Source organism: Monodon monoceros, unplaced genomic scaffold (genome assembly GCF_005190385.1).
Source record: "Monodon monoceros isolate NGI ecotype Baffin Bay Population unplaced genomic scaffold, NGI_Narwhal_1 Super_Scaffold_5, whole genome shotgun sequence".
NCBI classification, from domain to species: domain Eukaryota; kingdom Metazoa; phylum Chordata; class Mammalia; order Artiodactyla; family Monodontidae; genus Monodon; species Monodon monoceros.
This window is the reverse complement of record NW_021703782.1, coordinates 435,481-453,364: the sequence shown is the minus strand read 5'-3', so window position 1 is coordinate 453,364 and position 17,884 is coordinate 435,481. Positions and strand designations below refer to the sequence as shown.

At 41.2% G+C, this 17,884-nt stretch overlaps 1 protein-coding gene across 4 annotated transcripts in view; it reads left to right on the top strand.

Annotated features, from left to right (window-relative positions):
* SPOCK3 (SPARC (osteonectin), cwcv and kazal like domains proteoglycan 3) overlaps positions 1-17,884 on the top strand; it is a 421,631-nt gene that overhangs the window by 151,846 nt on the left and 251,901 nt on the right. For 3 of the 4 annotated variants that reach the window (XM_029203302.1, XM_029203300.1, XM_029203301.1), the window contains one exon: positions 14,384-14,498. The exons of the other annotated variant lie outside the window; for it this stretch is intronic. In XM_029203302.1, the coding sequence (XP_029059135.1) occupies positions 14,384-14,498 (115 nt within the window). The remainder of the gene's footprint in view (positions 1-14,383; positions 14,499-17,884) is intronic. 4 annotated transcript variants of the gene reach the window in all.

The window sequence follows — 17,884 nt, the reverse complement described above, 5'->3', positions numbered from 1 at the left end:
CAAATGCAAACAGCCCCTCAAGGCATGGAGGGATGCAGGGAAGGAGACAGAGAGGAGAGAGAGATTGTCCTGGTCAAGATGAGCCTTCAAATCAAAGTTGTAAAAGACACAAGGGAAAATAAAGCAGAGAAACATTAATAAAGGTAATTAGCAGGATTGGAAAAATGAACACTAACTGTGCATTGAAGGACCTATTCCAAGAGAGGAATCAAATTAAATTCTGGCAATTGAGTAGAATGAGTAACTTAAGTGCTAATAAACTCCAGGTGTTGACTTCCGAGTCTACATGGTAAACCCCAGCCTAAGACAGATGGGGGGCCAAAATCGTTTAAGCAGTGAAAATGTCCATTATGCATCATGTAAGCTCAGAATCTTCCAGGCAAGTGTGTGCGTCCTGTTGTCCCTGGGCCCGTCCATGCCTTCCAAAATTATCTTCCTTTGTGCTGCCGTGTGAGTCCCTGGTAGTGGTCTTTGACCTGTGTCTGTAGGGTTGTGGAACATTCTGGCCACGTGGCTGCTGTAACTACCAGGACGGTGGCTGTGAGTCCAGGAATCTGACTCAGATTAGTTGGTACCAGTTTTGTCCTCCTGACCTGGGGAGACCGCGCGGGGAGACCAGGGCAGGTGTGGGACTCGCCTTCTGACGTTTCCCTGCCCTGTCTTCCTCGCGTAAGTAACCATCCCCGGATGAGAACTTCAGGACCACCTTGAGAACGTGTCTGGGGGAAATGGGACCACTTGCCCGTCACTGTTTACTTACATTTGCGTTCAGAGGGTTGATGCGTGGGTATCACCAGATTTTACTATAATCATTTTCCCTAACATTTTTCTCCAACCAGGACCAGCTGGCAAGAAATGGCAGCAATGAAATTTGGGTGATTTCTTTATAAGTAAATTATTTAAGACAAGTTAAATAAAAATGCAATGAATGAGTAGATGTTAATTTTTCTGTCTTCGAAATAGTAAATACTTGCCCTAAAAAAAAATCATTTGATTTATTATTTCAAACAGTGAGTTTGTAAAGTCTGAACCTTTTGTTTAAAGATTAATTTTTTTCAAGCTCCAACATTCTTACAGTCTATACTTCATGAATTGCATAAAATAATAGTATTTTGTTAATCCAGTTTCAATACATGATGCAATTCACCTACTGTTTCTGCAGTTACATGCTCAGGAAACTCACCTGGTTTAGTGAATCTAAGAGATTGTGAGATATTTTCAACTCCTCCCTCACTGGTAGCTTCCCCTTTTTATTCTGGCCTTAAGAAACGGATGCATCCCACCTCACCACCTCCCTTTTCTCCATGCTGCCAGGACTATTTGTGCCTAGATTGGTGTTTTATTTGATTTAGTGGGTTTTAGAGGTGAGCAATTTTTTTTTTCCTTTTCTTTTCTTTTATTTATTTATTTATTTTTTCGGTACGTGGGCCTCTCACTCTTGTGGCCTCTCCCGTTGCGGAGCACAGGCTCCGGACACGCAGGCTCAGCAGCCATGGCTCACGGGCCCAGCCGCTCCGCGGCATGTGGGATCTTCCCGGACCGGGGCACGAACCCGTGTCCCCTGCATCGGCAGGTGGACTCTCAACCACTGCACCACCAGGGAAGCCCTCTTTTCTTTTATTATTTAATATTTTATTTTATTTATTCTACGCCACTCCCTGAGGCATGCAGTATCTTAGTTCCCCGACCAGATATCGAACCTGTGTCCCCTGCAGTGGAAGCGTGGACTCTTAACCACTGGACCACCAAGGAAGTCCCTTCTTTTTCTTTTGGCAGTGAGAAATCAGGAGATGATTATTTTTATAGAGAAAAATGATGTTAAACAATGTTATTAAAAACAATGTGTGTTCAAGACACTTTTAATATTCCTGCAAAGGTGGGTACTGGGATGTTACAGAGAAACTTTGAATTTATGCTGCTATTCTTTTTGGAAACTGGCAAGTACTTTCCCAACACTTCTCCCGGAGGCTCATTAAACTTCTCACCTGCCTGACAGTCCTAGCACGTGACCGCCTGACAGAGTATTTCCTGCTGGGCGACGGGGGCTCCGTCTTCCAGGCCGCCTGCCACCTGCCCAGCAGGCCGGGTTCTGTGAGGTTGGCCCCTAACAGAACCCACTTAGCATGTCAGCACCTGTCAGGGGGGCTCTCGGCTGTGTGTCAGGGCAGGAAGGTCGGGGGCCTCCACTCAGTGGACGTTCCCTCCAGCTTCGTCCACAGGTGTTTCCAGGAGCTGTCCGGTCGCTTGTCTTGGACACACAACACATGTCGCCGTGGTGGCCGACATCCTAAAGCCCCGGGACGTCCCCCTCTCAGCTGAAATAAGGATGTACCATGGGGCTGTGAATGCAAGAAGTCGGTGACCGTGCTGCTCTCTTTTCCTTACATTTGGCCAGTTAGATGCAGTCTCAGGGTTACAAGCACTGAGCACAAGAAGGTCAGAGAATGTGGTGAAATGATGCTTCAGTTTCGTGATGGTTGTTACATGGTATTGTTTTCATTCTGTTCCTTTTATTTCCCGATAGCCTCGTCAGAAAGATACATTTCTAATATTTACTATTAACAACTACGCAGCCGTTCATCGCTGCTGATTCCATGTGTTTGATGTGGAGCCGCATCTTGTCATTCTCGGCTTTTGTGCCAGGACTGGATGCTGCTCTGGTTTAGATCTGATCGGACCCCATTGCCTTGTCCATTTACAAACCCAAAAAAGTGACTAGGAAGACTTTTTGAGTGTTTTGGACATTTGGATAAATGCCTCAGTCAACAAAAATTTCCAGTGTCTTTAGATTTCTAAATTAGGTGTTTAGGGATGTTAACTGGCTGGATGTGGTGGCGTTACCGAGCCAAACTCGGGTCCACTAACCCACGTGCAGTAAAGCCAGTCCCCTGACGTCGGGTCGTGGTGAAGGAAAAGTGCAGTGTTTATTGCAGGCGCCAAACAAGGATTGCAGGGCATCTAGTGCTTAAAGCACCCAAACTCGCTGAAGGCTTTCAGGGAAGGGATTTTAAAGACAGAGTGAGGGAAAGTGTTACGGGGTGTGTGATCAGCTCGTGGACACTCTTCTGATTGGCTGGTGGTGAGGTCATCGGAAATCAGCATCATCAACCTGGTTCTAACTGGTCTGGGGTCTGCGTGCTTGTGGGCAGCATGCAGTTAACTTCTCCCACCTGGCAGAGGTTTCAGTGTCTGCAAAACAGCTCAAAGGCCATGGCTCAGAATATTATCTATAGTCCTGGAGGAGGAACTAAAGGTCCTTGACTTTGTTCAGTGGCTAAAGTAGTATTATTTTGTCTTGTTTGACTATTTTCCTTTCTTTCTGGAATTTCTCATTTTTCTGATTAAATTTATTCTTTGTAACTCGGGGAAGGCCAAGGAGGCTAAAGCTTTTCGACAAACAGGAGGCAGGCAGAGGACATGGTCGGGAGTCTGGACATGCGTAGGCCCCAGAGGGTCCTGTGTGGTTACAATGGCCAACCATTGAGCTGGTAGGTCAGTGCTAGAGGTGCGGTCCTGTAGAACATAGCAGTTAGTCATTTTCATTTGTACCAGGTGAATAAGCTGACTGAAAAGGGCTGTGAGTATCAGAAAGTGCACTGTCCTCTGATTTCGTTGTGCTGGTTGTTTGGAATTTCATCTAATCATGCTGAGTCGGTGGCAGTCAATGGAATCTTCATTTAACAACCGTCCGATCCATCCTTTGCAGAGGACTGTCTTTCTTAAGCGATGATATTAACTGGAAACGACAAACTGAAGGCTGAGGAAGACCCTCGAGGCTCACTCACCTGCCGGGGTCATTATCGTCGGGCTTTGTCAGGATGGTCTGTTATGGTTGTGTTCACAGCTGTTTGAGCGCCATCGACCTGAACGAAGGGATATTTGACAAACATTTTAAAAGATTTAACTCATAAAATGTGTTCTGAAGATGACTATGTTAAAAAGCATTTAGTTGTGATTTCTGCTAATTCGTTACTTCAGCCAATATTATCACTGGTTCTCTAAAACCGTCTTCATTTTAAAGGTCTGGGCGCACTTAAAACCTCTTTCCATATTTAAGGTGTTACGTGGAAGTCTTTTGTGGATGTTACCAACAGCCTATAAGTGCACATTTGAGAAAGTGAGATCTAGTTCTGCATTCTTTTTCCTGTCATTACTTGTTTTTCATTGACTACCTGTCCTTAGTGTACAATAGTTACCTTATAAAAGAACATGCTTCACTGATGGGGAAGGCTTGATTTTCAGTATCTAAGTTTCAGGTGAAATGTGTCATCTTTGATTTTTGATTGTGTCCTCTGCTGGGCTGAGGTAGCTCATGGAGAAGGCCTTAAGTATTATCTTGGAGAATGGAGATTTTTCTTTTGAAAGCCTCGTAAAAAGGAGGAAATGAGGCTTTCCTCATTTTTATTGATGTATGATTTACATAAAATAAAGTGAAATAAATTAAAATATACAGTTTGATCCATTTTCGTGGATGCAGATCATTGAATTAATACCACCTCAGTTGAAGTAGAATTAGAGAGCAAACCTTCCTCACACTGTCTAATCTGCCCTCTCTCCTACCCCCCGGCCCCTTCCCCCATCCTGGCCTGACCCAAGCCATCCCTGCTCCGAACTGTTCGAACTTCTTTCATTTAATTTAGTTTAGCTTGCTCTAGAATTTGATGTACGTGGAACTACACTGTGTGTATATCTCGTCTACTATTTTTTGTTTGGTATAATGTTTTTGAGACTCCGCCAACATTTTTGCATGTTTCGGGGTTTTTTGGGGGTCTGTTTTATTGTTGGGTAGTATTCTGTCTGCATGACAACAATTTGTTGATTCACTCCTCCGCTGATGGGTATTTGAGTTCTTTCTTATAACTGTGGATGCCACAAACATTTTTGTAGTAGTCCTTTTGTGAACATGCAAAAAAATTATCTTGGCTGAATTCATAGACGTGCTGTGGTTTAACTATATAACAAAGCGCTGAAGTACATTCCGGAGAGGCCGTGCAGGGCGTCAGTTTATGTCCTGTCATCTCTCAACCGACCTTTCTCTGCAGCCGTGGAGCTGGATCCGGGAGCACATGGCCTTTGTAGCCAACACAAAGTTCAGCTTTGTCAGTAGAGGCGCTACAAGGGCGTCGCATAGAGGGGGGGCTTTTCTCTCTGGTTTCTTCTTATGTCTTGGCAGGGGTACATGATGGAGACAGGCAGGGCTGCATCCCATGGCAGGCTTGCACATCCCAGGCTCAGGGGACGCCTCACACCCCAGGTCTTGCACTGGAGAATGGATGCCCGATACTCAGGGTCCGCACGAGCACGCTCCCGTCAGCGCCAGCTGAGCCGCACGTGGGTGGAGGCTTCCTGGTGCCCCCCAGCTGCAGTCCCTCCCTCCAGCCTGGGTGCACCCATACCAGCCATGCAGGCAGTGGGACGGTGTTGCCTGCTCTCCAGAGACTGTGGCCCAGCTCCGTCCTGTCAGCCACATGCTCAGGCACCCAGTGGGTGGTCGCTTTCTCCAGCGAGGTCTGCATCCCTAGTCTGGGAGGAGCCCTGGGTTCCTGGGTCAGTTCCTCCCCTTTGCTCTGCCTCAGCATCAGATGTTTGCCTCTGTTTCAGGACGAAGCGCGTAGGTGCTTAGAAGCCCTGATTGTGTGTCTTAGGGATTAGCTTCCTTGTCCTTTCAGAGAGAATGCATGTGGACAGTATCAGTTTTCCTTTTAAATAGGCGAAAACGGAAGAGTAGAATTTACTTCGGGAAGCAGTGAGCTTAGAGTCAGTGGCCTGATCACGGGCAGAGTGTGGCTCAGGGTAGGTGCTTGTAGCTGCCTGGCAAGTTACAGAAGTTTTGTAGGACTTTAATAACTGTCCCTTAGGATACAAACAAGAATGGGCAAATGGAGTACTTTCTGTACATCTGCAAATGTTCTAGGCAGTTAACACACATTTATGCAAAGTCACATAAACATATTTTCAACTCAGTGCTCATTTTCTAAATTATTTCTTATCTTTTAATGTCACGGCTCCCAGGTCAGTTAAAGCACAAAATTATAGAATATGTTATTTTATATTTTAGAATTAGCCCGGTTTCTTCCATTTATAGGTGAAGACATTGGGTATAGAAGAGTTAGGGGACATAAGCAGGAACTGGAGGTAAACATTATTTCATAAGACAAACTGTTATTGTTGTATTTTTAGGGACTTTTCCTTATGATTCTGTTTCAGGCAGCCCTTTAGTAAATGTGAACCAAATCATAGGTATGTTTAGCTCTAATATTGGAAAGAAAATCCCAGATAGAAACCTTTATGATGGACATTAGATGTCATCATCTTTATATATGAAATAATAGATTTGAAAATGGAAACCAGTAAAAATGATGAGTTTTACACGTAACCAATTTTTCTGGAATGCATCTACTTTATAAAAGAAACACTGTTAGCATTTATCACTTTAAGAGTCGATATGATGTATTGACAAAGGAAAAGGATGATAAAGAACTGAAGAGAATGTCATGTTGAAAATCTTCATCAGTCTTTGACTAGAGCAGAACAACTCTAGGAAGAGATTGTGCCTTGTGGCTCCTGGAGTTTTCATTAACTTTGATTGATCAATGCAGTAGTCAGTTGCATTTAATACACCTTTATAAGATAGGATATTATTGAAATAAACACTCTTATCTTTGATATCTATTTATTACAAAATAAATTAATCAAGCCATTGCATCTGCATCTGTGAATTGTGTAGACCTCCATATGTAGTGTTTGTAGTGGGGACACCAAGTTAGAGTGGGTGGATTTTATGTAACTGAAATGATAGTAAGGTTTCAAACTCAGAAAGTCACTGCAAAGACTTGAGGCTACATTTAACACCATATAATTGGCTGTCAAAAGTCTAATTAACTCTCAGGCATTAGCCTGCTTTCCACGCGGCTCACTTGCACAGCCTTTCATTATAACATCTGGCAAGGTTTAGAAAATTCCCTAGAAGACCACTTCTTCCTTTAGTTTCACAGCGTAGAGTTATAGTGAAGTGAACTATTGTTAGAAAAGCAACAAAAGCATATTTGATGCTTCGTTCTTGAACCATGAGGAAGGTTTTTAATCTCATTTTGGGGTTGCAGGTTACTTCATTTTTTGTAAAAGCATCCAATTAAGCTTAAAGGGACAGGTTCCGAGTGAATGCTGATATGTATGTTGATTTTACTATTTAGTGATGTTGACATTTTTCCAAAATTTAAACCCAACTCTCGGTGGCACAGTTCACCTGCTCTTAAATCATGATGAATATCCAACTGAGTCTTTGTTTTCTTGCTTTTATTCCAACTGCTAAAGAGTTCTCTTATCACCTAAATATGCCTTATGTTACCAATTGAAATTCAGAAGGGTGCATTTGCTTAGATGTTCTCTAGACTAGCTGGAGATAAACATCCCAAAGCACAAAATTTTGATGATAACAAAATATTATAATATTCAGGGGGTAAAGAATGATTGCCTCCATGGACGGCAAGCAGACGTACTGGTTACCGGCATCTGATGGCAAAAGAACATGAACTAATATCTTCATTGTGGTAAAGAAAAAATAATTATCAAATAAAGTTCCAGGCACAGCTAAATTACCCTTTAAGAGGGGTTGAAAAATAAAGATACATTCCGAAAAATAAATAAATATCGAAGGCAGAGCACAAATTGTGCTTGTTGAAACCATCACAAAAGGATGTGCTTCAACAGATAGAAGGAAATCATACAAGAAAACCCAAAAGGAAGAGTGAACTGCAGGAAGCAATGATGGGCATAAATTGGTAGAGTTAATAATTTTAGATGAGCTATGTCAGTAAAAATAATAATAATAGAAAAAATGACTAATTTGCAGGGGTGGGGTGGTAATGTGTGGTGTAACTAATAGAAAATGGGGGGGCTTCCTTTGTGGCGCATTGGTTGAGAATCTGCCTGCTAATGCAGGGGACATGGGTTTGAGCCCTGGTCTGGGAGGATCCCACATGCCGCGGAGCAACTAGTCCCGTGAGCCACAACTACTGAGCCTGCACGTCTGGAGCCTGTGCTCCGCAACAAGAGAGGCCGTGGCAGTGAGAGGCCCGTGCACCGCGATGAAGAGTGGCCCCCGCTTGCCACACAACTAGAGAAAGCCTTCGCACAGAAACAAAGACCCAACACAGCCAAAAATAATTAATTAATAAACTCCTACCCCCAACATCTTCTTTAAAAAAAAAAAAAAGAGAAAATGGTGAGGAAACTGAATTTCAAAGATTTGATGCTGATGTGTTCGAAGGTCCTAGTTCCCTTCAGGAGGAGGACGAACTACTTACTATATGGGTATTCTTACCAGTTATGCCAGCTGTGCATGTAAACAACTAAAGAGATGTCATAACTTCCAAACTAGCAGGAAGGACAAAGGTGCTAAATGAATAAAATACAACCAATACACTATTAGGCAGGAAAGGGGAAAGAAAAGCAAAGGAAAAAGAACACTGCAAAATAGATAGCACAAAATAACATGATAGAAAAGAGTCCAATTATAGTAAAAAAAATTACAATAGGTAAAACAGAAAAAGAGATAAATTGTCTTAGGTTGGGCTTCTAAATCCACCTAAGGGTTTCGAAAGCTGCCTTTAAAATATAAAAATTAAGAATTGAAAAATAAAGGGATTGGAGGAAAAGTTCACCAGGAAAATACAAATCAGAAGAAGAAAAGCAGTTACAGCAATATTAATGTTGGACAAAGTGTACATAGTGGAAGGGAGAATCAAAAAGTTTCTTCAGTGGGTTCAGGTTGCTGCCTCCACACACCTGTTCAAACCAGGCGTTGCCTGGGCCCCTGAAACCATTTCTGCCCAGCCCTGCGGTGCCCATCTTCCTTATCCCTTCTCTCCTGGACATTTTGTTAGTTCCCCTGTTGATCACGTACTCTTCAGAGCATCTCCAGATTCTTGTGTGTGACAAACCTCACTACACCACTCCCCAACTCAAAGTCCCTCAACCATGTAGAATTACTGACAAGGTGAAACTCCAGTGGGTCAGAAGCTTCCATCTACATCTCCAGTGTTTTCCCACACTACTTGCTGGTATCACCCACATTTGCATTTCACTGATCCTGAACTGTCTGTCACTCCCTGAATAGGGAATCCTCTCACCATTATATAATCCCTTCATCTGCATGTGTATGTGTGTGTTTGTTACCACAAAGCTAAATACACACACACACACACACACACACACACACACACGTATATAATTTACACCCAACAGTGTATTCTACTTACCTATTTACTCGTCTCTCTTCCAGTAAAAGGGTTGAGTCTGTGGGGAGCACGTAGGGTATGCGGTGTCATGTGTGCTGAAATGCAATAATCCACTTTAGGAGCACAATGAAAAGAACGAAATTTTGCTATTTGCAGTAACGTGGGTAAGTCAGACAAAGAAAGACTTATATGTGGAATCTAAAAAATACCACAAACTAGTTAATATAACAAAAAAGAGACAGACTCACGGATACAGAGAACAAACTAGTCGTTACTAGTGGGCAGCGGAGTAAGGTACAAGCTATTATGTATAAAATAAGTTACAAGTATATATTGTACAACACAGGGAATATAGCCAGTATTTTAAGATAATTATAAATGGAGAGTAACCTTTAAAAATCGTGAATCACTTGTACACTTGTAACAATCAAATGTACACTTGTAACTTATATAATATAAATCAACTATACTTCAGTAATAAAAGGAGAAAAAAATATCAGTTAAGTCCTCAGGTTAGTTCATATCAATGAGAAAGATTTTTGAATTATTAGATTATTATTATTAGATTAGTAGATGAAGAAAAGAACATAACCAAGTGAATTGAATGCACTAGCTGAAATCTTCCTAGGTGTGGCTTTACTGGGTGATTGAGAGAAAGTTAAAAACACTAATGCAGGATACAATAGGATTAGGTAATTTGAAAAAGACGGAAAGAACGGAGCGCAGCCGGGGGGGGCGGAGATGGTTTTATCCAGCCTCTAAGATACAGGATTGGTTGTGATCCATGGGCTTCAGCCAAGAGGAAAATGGTTGTGTCATTGTTGTGATTTCAAGAATAAAATCTCAGGCATCTGTATTTATAGCCTGTGATGTTTTATAGTTGTAAGCTGCCAACAATGTGAGTTCTACTCAGAAGTACAGATGGTTAAAATCACATGCACAGAAAGTGTCATCTTCTTGTTGCAGATTCTCCGTATGGGCTTCCTCATGTTCACTTTCTGTTATATTTTCCATCTCTTGACAAAGGCTCCTGCTCTTTTATTTGATCATTTATGTAAAGTTTTATGCCAAACTTGCATTAAATTCTTTTTCATGTGCTGTATTCTCACTCTACATCAATTTTTGAGTTCTGATCTGTCTTATTAAATAGATATAACATGAGAGGGTCATGGAACTTTTGAAAATTACCTAATGTGGGCTGTATAAGGTAAAGAAAACTGAAAGAGATAACTAACTATAACTATTAATAGTCTTCATTCAAAGTACAATTAGATTAGATTAACCGTGATAGTTTTATATGTACTGTATAGTGTTCTATTTCAGAGTGGAAACACTCCTTTTTTTGAATGATGTCCTAGATTAACTATATCAACAATGAATGTATGACATGTACGTTTACAAGGCACAGTTGTAGGTGCAATGTCATTGTTTAGTTGTTAGAATTCTTTAATTTTAATCAATATTAATCATATATTAATAATATATATAATCAATATAATCATATTAATAATTAAAAATCAGAATAGACTGAGGACTAGAAATAGCTCAAGACATTTTTAATGTGTACTAAGTTATTGTATGTTTTTCTTTTATGTTGTCCAACAAGAAATCGTATGATTCCAAGGTATAATAGTTCTTTAATTAGTGGCAGTTTAAACTGACGGTATAATGAGAATGTCACAGAAATTTGCATTTTCATACTGAACAAAGAATGCTTAATGTTTTATAGGGAATAAAATAATATAGTTTATCTTAATTTTTGATACTACTTAGAAATTAAGAGAAAATATAGTTGAGCTAATCATTGCTTATCAGAAAGTGTTTTGCTTAGACTGGAGGAAATGGGAGATTTGTGTTGCAAATACATGTGTTTAATGTCTTGACCATTTTATTGGATTGCCCAAAAAGTTCATTTGGCTTTTTCCGTAAGATCTTTTTGGCCAACCCAACATCATGCTATGTCTGTTGGGGAATATTTTATCAATATATGTGTTCATATTCTTTATTTTAAACTTCATGTTTGTTTGAAATCTCAAATAAAAGTTTTACACAGATATACTTTGTATTTTTTTTTAAATAAATTTATTTTAATTATTTATTTTTGGGTGTGTTGGGTCTTCGTTGCGGTGCAGGGGCTTCTCATTGTGGTGGCTTCTCTTGTTGCGGAGCTCGGGCTCCAAGCGCATGGGCTTCAGTAGTTGTGGCTCGCGGGCTGTAGAGCGCAGGCTCAGTAGTTGTGGTGCACAGGTTCAGTGGCTCCGCGGCATGTGGGATATTCCCGGACCAGGGCTCGAACCCGCGTCCCCTGCACTGGCAGGAGGATTCTTAACCATTGCGCCACCAGGGAAGCCCTATACTTTGTATTTTTAAAGGAAGAAAATATGTATCTATCTATATGCAATATATATATACACATATATCTTTATATACATATTTTATTGGATTCATTAATTGTCAAAATGAACCCATTTATTTAGGTTATTGACTAAATATGCCTAAGATTTAACATATTCGTAAAACTAAGTTCGATTCATACACCACGTATTAGCTCTAGTTTACCTACGTTTGTCTACAAAAGACTGGCTCAAATCTACGTTTCATGTCCAGTGAAAAGCCCAGGATCCTCCCAGATACTTTTTAAGATTGCAAATGCACATTCTTTTGGTTACCCTGGCTTTATTCTTTTACATGCACTGGAATTTTATTTTCAGCTTGCTGTGTTTCATGGATTCTCTCTCTCAACTTTGACCTGTACCCAAACTGGACACTCAGCCTTTTCCTTATCTATACCAACTCCCTCTCTGGCCCCCCCCCCCCATAATTAATCACAACAAAATATCACTAAGCATCACCAGTAGAGATCACCAATAGCTGTATTATTTAAACTAGAGAAAAGGTGTCAACAACACAATGCCTATCAACCAGTGAATGGACAAGTAAATGTAGAATAGCCATGCAATGGGATATTATTCAGCAACATAAAAGAATGAAGTAAGGATGCAGCTATAACATGGTTGGACCTTGAAAACATTGTTCTAAATGAAGGAAACCACTCAGAAAAGACCACATATTATATGATTCCATTTGTATGAAATCTATAGAGACAGAAAATCGATTAGCGAGTGCCCACTGTAGGTGGTTGTCATAGGTTGGGAGAATAAGTGTGATAACTAAAGGGTATGGCTATTTTTTTGAGGTGATAATACTATTCTAAAATTGATTAATAGTTTTACAAATACTGAAAAACCATTGAATTAATTTTTATTAAAATATAATTGACTTAAAATATTCTTTTTAGGTGTACAACATAGTGCTTCAGTATTTCTGTACATTATAAAATGAGCACCTCAGTAAGTCTAGTTACCATATGTCACTGTACAAAGTTATTACAATACTGTTGAGTCTATTCCCTATAAGGTTCCTTACATCCTGTGCCTTATTTACTTTGTAACTAGAGGTGTGTACCTCATTTCATGTTCTCCACTCATCCCCCCACACCCCTTCCCCTCTGGCAACCACCAGCTTATTCTCTGTATCTATAAGCCTATTTCTGTTTTCTTATGTTTGTTCGTTTTGTTTTTCAGATTCCACGTATAAGTGTAATCATACAGTATTTGTCTTTCTCCATCTGACTTATTTCACTGAGCATAATAGCCCTCAAGGTCCATCCATGTTGCTGCAAATGGCATTATTTCATTCCTTTTTATGGCTGAGTAATATTCCATTGTATATATGTACCACATCTTCTTTATCCATTCATCTGTCAGTGGACACTTAGGTTGCTTCCACGTCTTGGCTATTGTAAATACTGCTGCAGTGAACATAGGGTGGCATAGATCTATTCAAATGTGTGTTTTTGTTTTCTTTGAATAAATACCCAGGAGTGGGATTGCTGGACCATACGGTAGTTCTATTTTTAGTTTTTTGAGAAACCTCCATACTGTTTTCCACAGTGGCTGCACCACTTTACATTCCCACCAACAGGGCACAAGGGTTCCCTTTTCTCTACATGCTCTACCAGTACTTGTTTATTATTGTGTTTTGGATAACAGCCATTCTGACAGGGGTGAGGTGATATCTCATTGTGGTTTTGATTTACACTTCCCTCATGATTATTGATGCTAAGCATCTTTTCATGTGCCTGTTGACATCTGTATGTCTTCTTTGGAAAATGTCTGTTCAGGTCTTCTGCCCAACTTTTAATTGGGTTGTTTGTTTTTTGATGCTGAGTTGAATGACGACCCCTGGGCTAGGGAGCCCTTTGAGGGGCTCAGATCCCTTGCTCCTTGGGGAGAACCTCTGCAATTTTGATTATCTTCCCGTTTGTGGGGTTCCAACACAGGGGTATGGGTCTTGACTATGCTGCAGATTTTAAAATTTAAAAGAATGTATCATATAGTAAACCAAATCTTAACCAAAATTTAAACTTTAAAACAATAAATCATATAGTATGTGAATTATATTGCAGTAAAACTGATATTTAAAAAAAAAAAAAACCACAGCAACAAATTACACAGTTTTGTGTTGGCAGCCACCAAGATAGAGGTTTTTTTCTGGAGATACAGTAGTTCAGATGTCAGGCACAAACAGTTTAAAAATGAAAATACATCTCATTTCCTACCATGATGCCCTCAGGCAGCGCCGCATACAGCTGTAGACTTTTCTTGGAGATCCCAAGACTCTAATGGCGACTGACATCCTTTTGGGTTTCAGCCTTTTTTTCTACCCACCTGCATCCATCCAGGAAAAGCAGAAGTATAATTTATAATTCTTCACTGATACAAATATTGCAGCAACACACCCTACCTTCATTTCTCCACCTTGAATGCTTAGAAGGCAGTAGCAACTACAGAGAGTTTTGGTCGTAAAGTTTCTGTTTTGATCACACATAGTCTGATCACAGGGGTTTGTGCATTTCAGCTTCTGAACAGAATGGATGAGACTAAACTACAAATCTCTGTTGACTCTGTGTTACGTGAGTGGAAGCAAAAGTACCTCTTAATAGAGGAAAAACGTGAACAAAATATACAGCTGAACGCTCTGTAAATTCCCTGATCAAATTGTGTTTGATGAGATTAGAACCTCCATTGTACAGAAACTTATTTTAATGTTTTCTGTGCAATCTCTTTCTTTTTTTTTTTTAGCTCTAGACCCAACTAAAGACCCGTGCTTAAGGCTGAAATGTAGTCGCCACGAAGTGTGCATTATTCAAGGTTCTCAGACCGCAGTCTGCGTTGGTCAGCGGAGGCTCACGCACAGGTAACCTCGTAAACTCAGTCCCACTGACTGAATGGTTTTGTACCAGGAGTTACTGCAGAGTATAAATGTTTGGCAACGTCTGCTAAGCTTTTATCCAGAGTTTATTGAAACAGTTGTAAAACCTTGGCTAATACAATCATGATTCACTTGGGTTAAACATTGTTATCAGTCAGAATTACTCTAGACTGTAGAATTTAGGCATATACTGTTAGAAAAAGAGGGTTTTGTGAAGATTGCATTAGAGGGCTATATCTGCATACTTATACTTTTTTCAAGTTTAAGGAAAGTACAGTTTGGGTATCTTCTAAGTATTTCTGCATATGCCAACCCAAAAAGTCCTGTATCCCTCAGGGGAGAGTTAGGAACAAAGTTAATAGGAAAAAAGAGTGAATGATTGATGTTTATTAAAAATAAAAGATGAAAAGTCACAAATAGAGGTCTGGGTCTTCAAGGAAGCAGTGGCACTGCGGAAGCCCTGGGGTCTGTTCCCTGAAGGCTGACACAAAATCCCATGAGGAGAAGAGAGTGTTTAAATATCTTAGGTCAAGATCAGCCCTGCTTCTGTTGGGTAGGTTGCATGTGGAGAGGTGCCAGTAATTTAGAAACAGGATGTGGACTTTGGTGCTGAGTCAGGATGGGAACATGGCACAACCCACAAAGTGCAATCACGGGGTAGCTGACCGAGGCGGCAGGTGTGCCCACTCCCTCTGTTACTCTAAAAGGAGCTCTCTTTACGAGAACGCTCTCTTCTGTGACAGTGGCTGTGGTTCATGTTTTTTTTTACATCAAATGAGCAAGAGAATTTCGCTATTTCAGGGGTGTTCAGAGACAAATTGGTTTCTGACTTTAGTGTAGTGACATCTAAATTGTGTTAGTCAAACACACCAGCCGACCCAGAATAAGAACATCAGAGAGTGATAACGTAAATAGCAGTTCTAGGAAACAGCCAGCATTTAAGTTTCTTTGATGTTCCTTATTTACAGGAAAGCACTTACACATTAAGCCCCTTATTCCGTGCTGAGTAGATTAGCGGGGGTCTTCATTCCCCTTGCCCAGGCGGTGATGGCTGAACCCAAATACAGGGGCAGGTCAGTGTAGCCGAGATAAGAGTTTTGGGAATGAGTTCACTTGGGACAAAGAATCGTGTCATATCAGTAACTTCCTCGTGGAAGTAATAGAGGGATGGGGGAAAGAGAAGCACAGCATGGGGCCGGGAAGTGTAGGAGCCTCCCAGGAAAGAGCATTTCCTGAAATCAGCGCACTCTGGGCACCGGGGAGTCACAGGGGGGTGAAGCATTTATCAGGTATTTACCCCCAGGCAATCATGACCTCTCTGTCAGTTTTATAGGAGGACAGCAACACTTTGGGCCAGAAGTTTATTTTTCTCCATATTTCCTTAGAATTCCAAACAGTTTCTGAATTTCTTGGAGTTCCTATTAATTAGTCCTCAAACATTTAAAATATTAGTATGTAAACATACATGTAGGGGTGTGGGAGAGGCGATTTCTACTTGAGAAGTCAGGAGGATGGTGTGGAAATGAATCCCTAAGTTGTAGAGAGTTCATCGCTTCATTTCATAGAAAAGCAAAACTGTTTCATTACATGTTTCCGAGACCCCGGGGAGGTTTCCATGCACCCACATTTAACACCTTGGGAAAGGCTCTTTTGCCATCTCACCCCAGCTCCCTGAACCCTAGGAGGAGAGCAAGTGAAGACTTCCCAGTTAATAGCATGTCTGGGGCAGAGATGGTCTCCTGACGACCGCTGACCAATAAGCTGGGAGACGGTGAAGTAACTGATGTCACAGAGCCAGGGAGCTTCAGAGCATCCACTCCTGTTTATTGACACCTGTGTCAGTGCCTTTTACCCATGTGCATCTCACTGCTTCTCTGACTTACTGTAAAGAGACTTAACTACAGACAAAAGGACCTCCTTAACCTGGTAAAGACTCTCCGAGGCCAAGAGCTAAATTTGAGTGTAGGCAGGTGAAGCGGCCTGAATCAGGACTACGGCCAGCTCTGCCTGGGCTGCGTGAGGACTGAGCTTGGAGGAGGTGGGCATCGGAGTGTTTTTGTAAATAGCGTTTAGTCCTCTCCTGTTTCCGATAGAGACTTTAAAAATTGCACTCAGTACACACTATATTCAATAAATAAAAAACTAGTTTCCGAAGAAATGAACTTAATATTCGACGTGCTTTGAGGATGTCGGCACATAGGGCATGTTTATACAGCACTTAGGGAAGGAGGGCTACCATGCAGTGTGATCAGTGATGGAAATAATCGACTAATGTAAGTAATGTAGAGCTTACGTTGGGGGATGGTGTGTGTTTTGGGGGGTGAGGCATGGAAACAGAGAAAAGGAGCTTAGTTAATCAATTTCGGCCATTTACATTGCTTAGGTTAGAAATTCCTACTGTTTTTCATTTATAGGAACAACTTATTGTTTCTTTCCTCGACCTCATGTAAGAGAAGAATGAATCCTTGCCTTATTCCAAAGAGTTCTTCCTGAGCTCCCCCGCCCCCCACAACTAGGTAGCACACGCTTGTCCCTGTTACCTCAGTGCCCTGGACTTCTCATCCTGTGACGCCCACCATGCTGGCGATGAATCGTCTAACACCATCTCCTCAATTGACTGGGTATTTCCTGAAAGTGGGTTTGTGTCTTATTCACCACTTTATACTCAGAACCTGGCATACTTACTGGCTCGTGTATATTTTTGTTGAAGAGTGTATTGAAATACCGTTATTTATAGAACATTTAGAGGAAAAAATGAGTAGTTTGATCAATTGAATTGGTTAGTCTAGATAACCTCAGTCTAAAAGTTGTTTTCTGTGCTTATTTGTTGAAGGTGGTCTGGGAAGGGTGTAGAAGTCAGTCAACAAATGTTTTAAAGTAAATGTATTGAATGATTGAAACAAATAAGTTATTGCCAGTAAAAAAGGGTGAGGAAGATATGAAGTTGTGAGAGAGAGATTAGTCCATAACTGTTTGAAGAAACTGGTAGGTACTCGCCTTAGGTTTGCAAATACCTCAGATAATTGGTAAATATTTCCTTCCTTAGTGCTTTAAATAACATGAATTGTCTTCTGACCAGAGAAACAGCCTGCTTCCAAAGCTCACTCTGTACTTCACGCTGGCTTTGCAGACGTAGAGCGTTGTGTAAACTTCCACATATGTGGTGTTTAACGTCATGTGTTTTTTTTTTTTTTTATGGTACGTAGGCCTCTCACTGTTGTGGCCTCTCCCGTTGCGGAGCACAGGCTCCGGACGCACAGGCTCAGCCGCCATGGCTCACGGGCCCAGCCGCTCCGCGGCATATGGGATCTTCCCAGACCGGGGCATGAACCCGTGTCCCCTGCATCGGCAGGCGGACTCTCAACCACTAT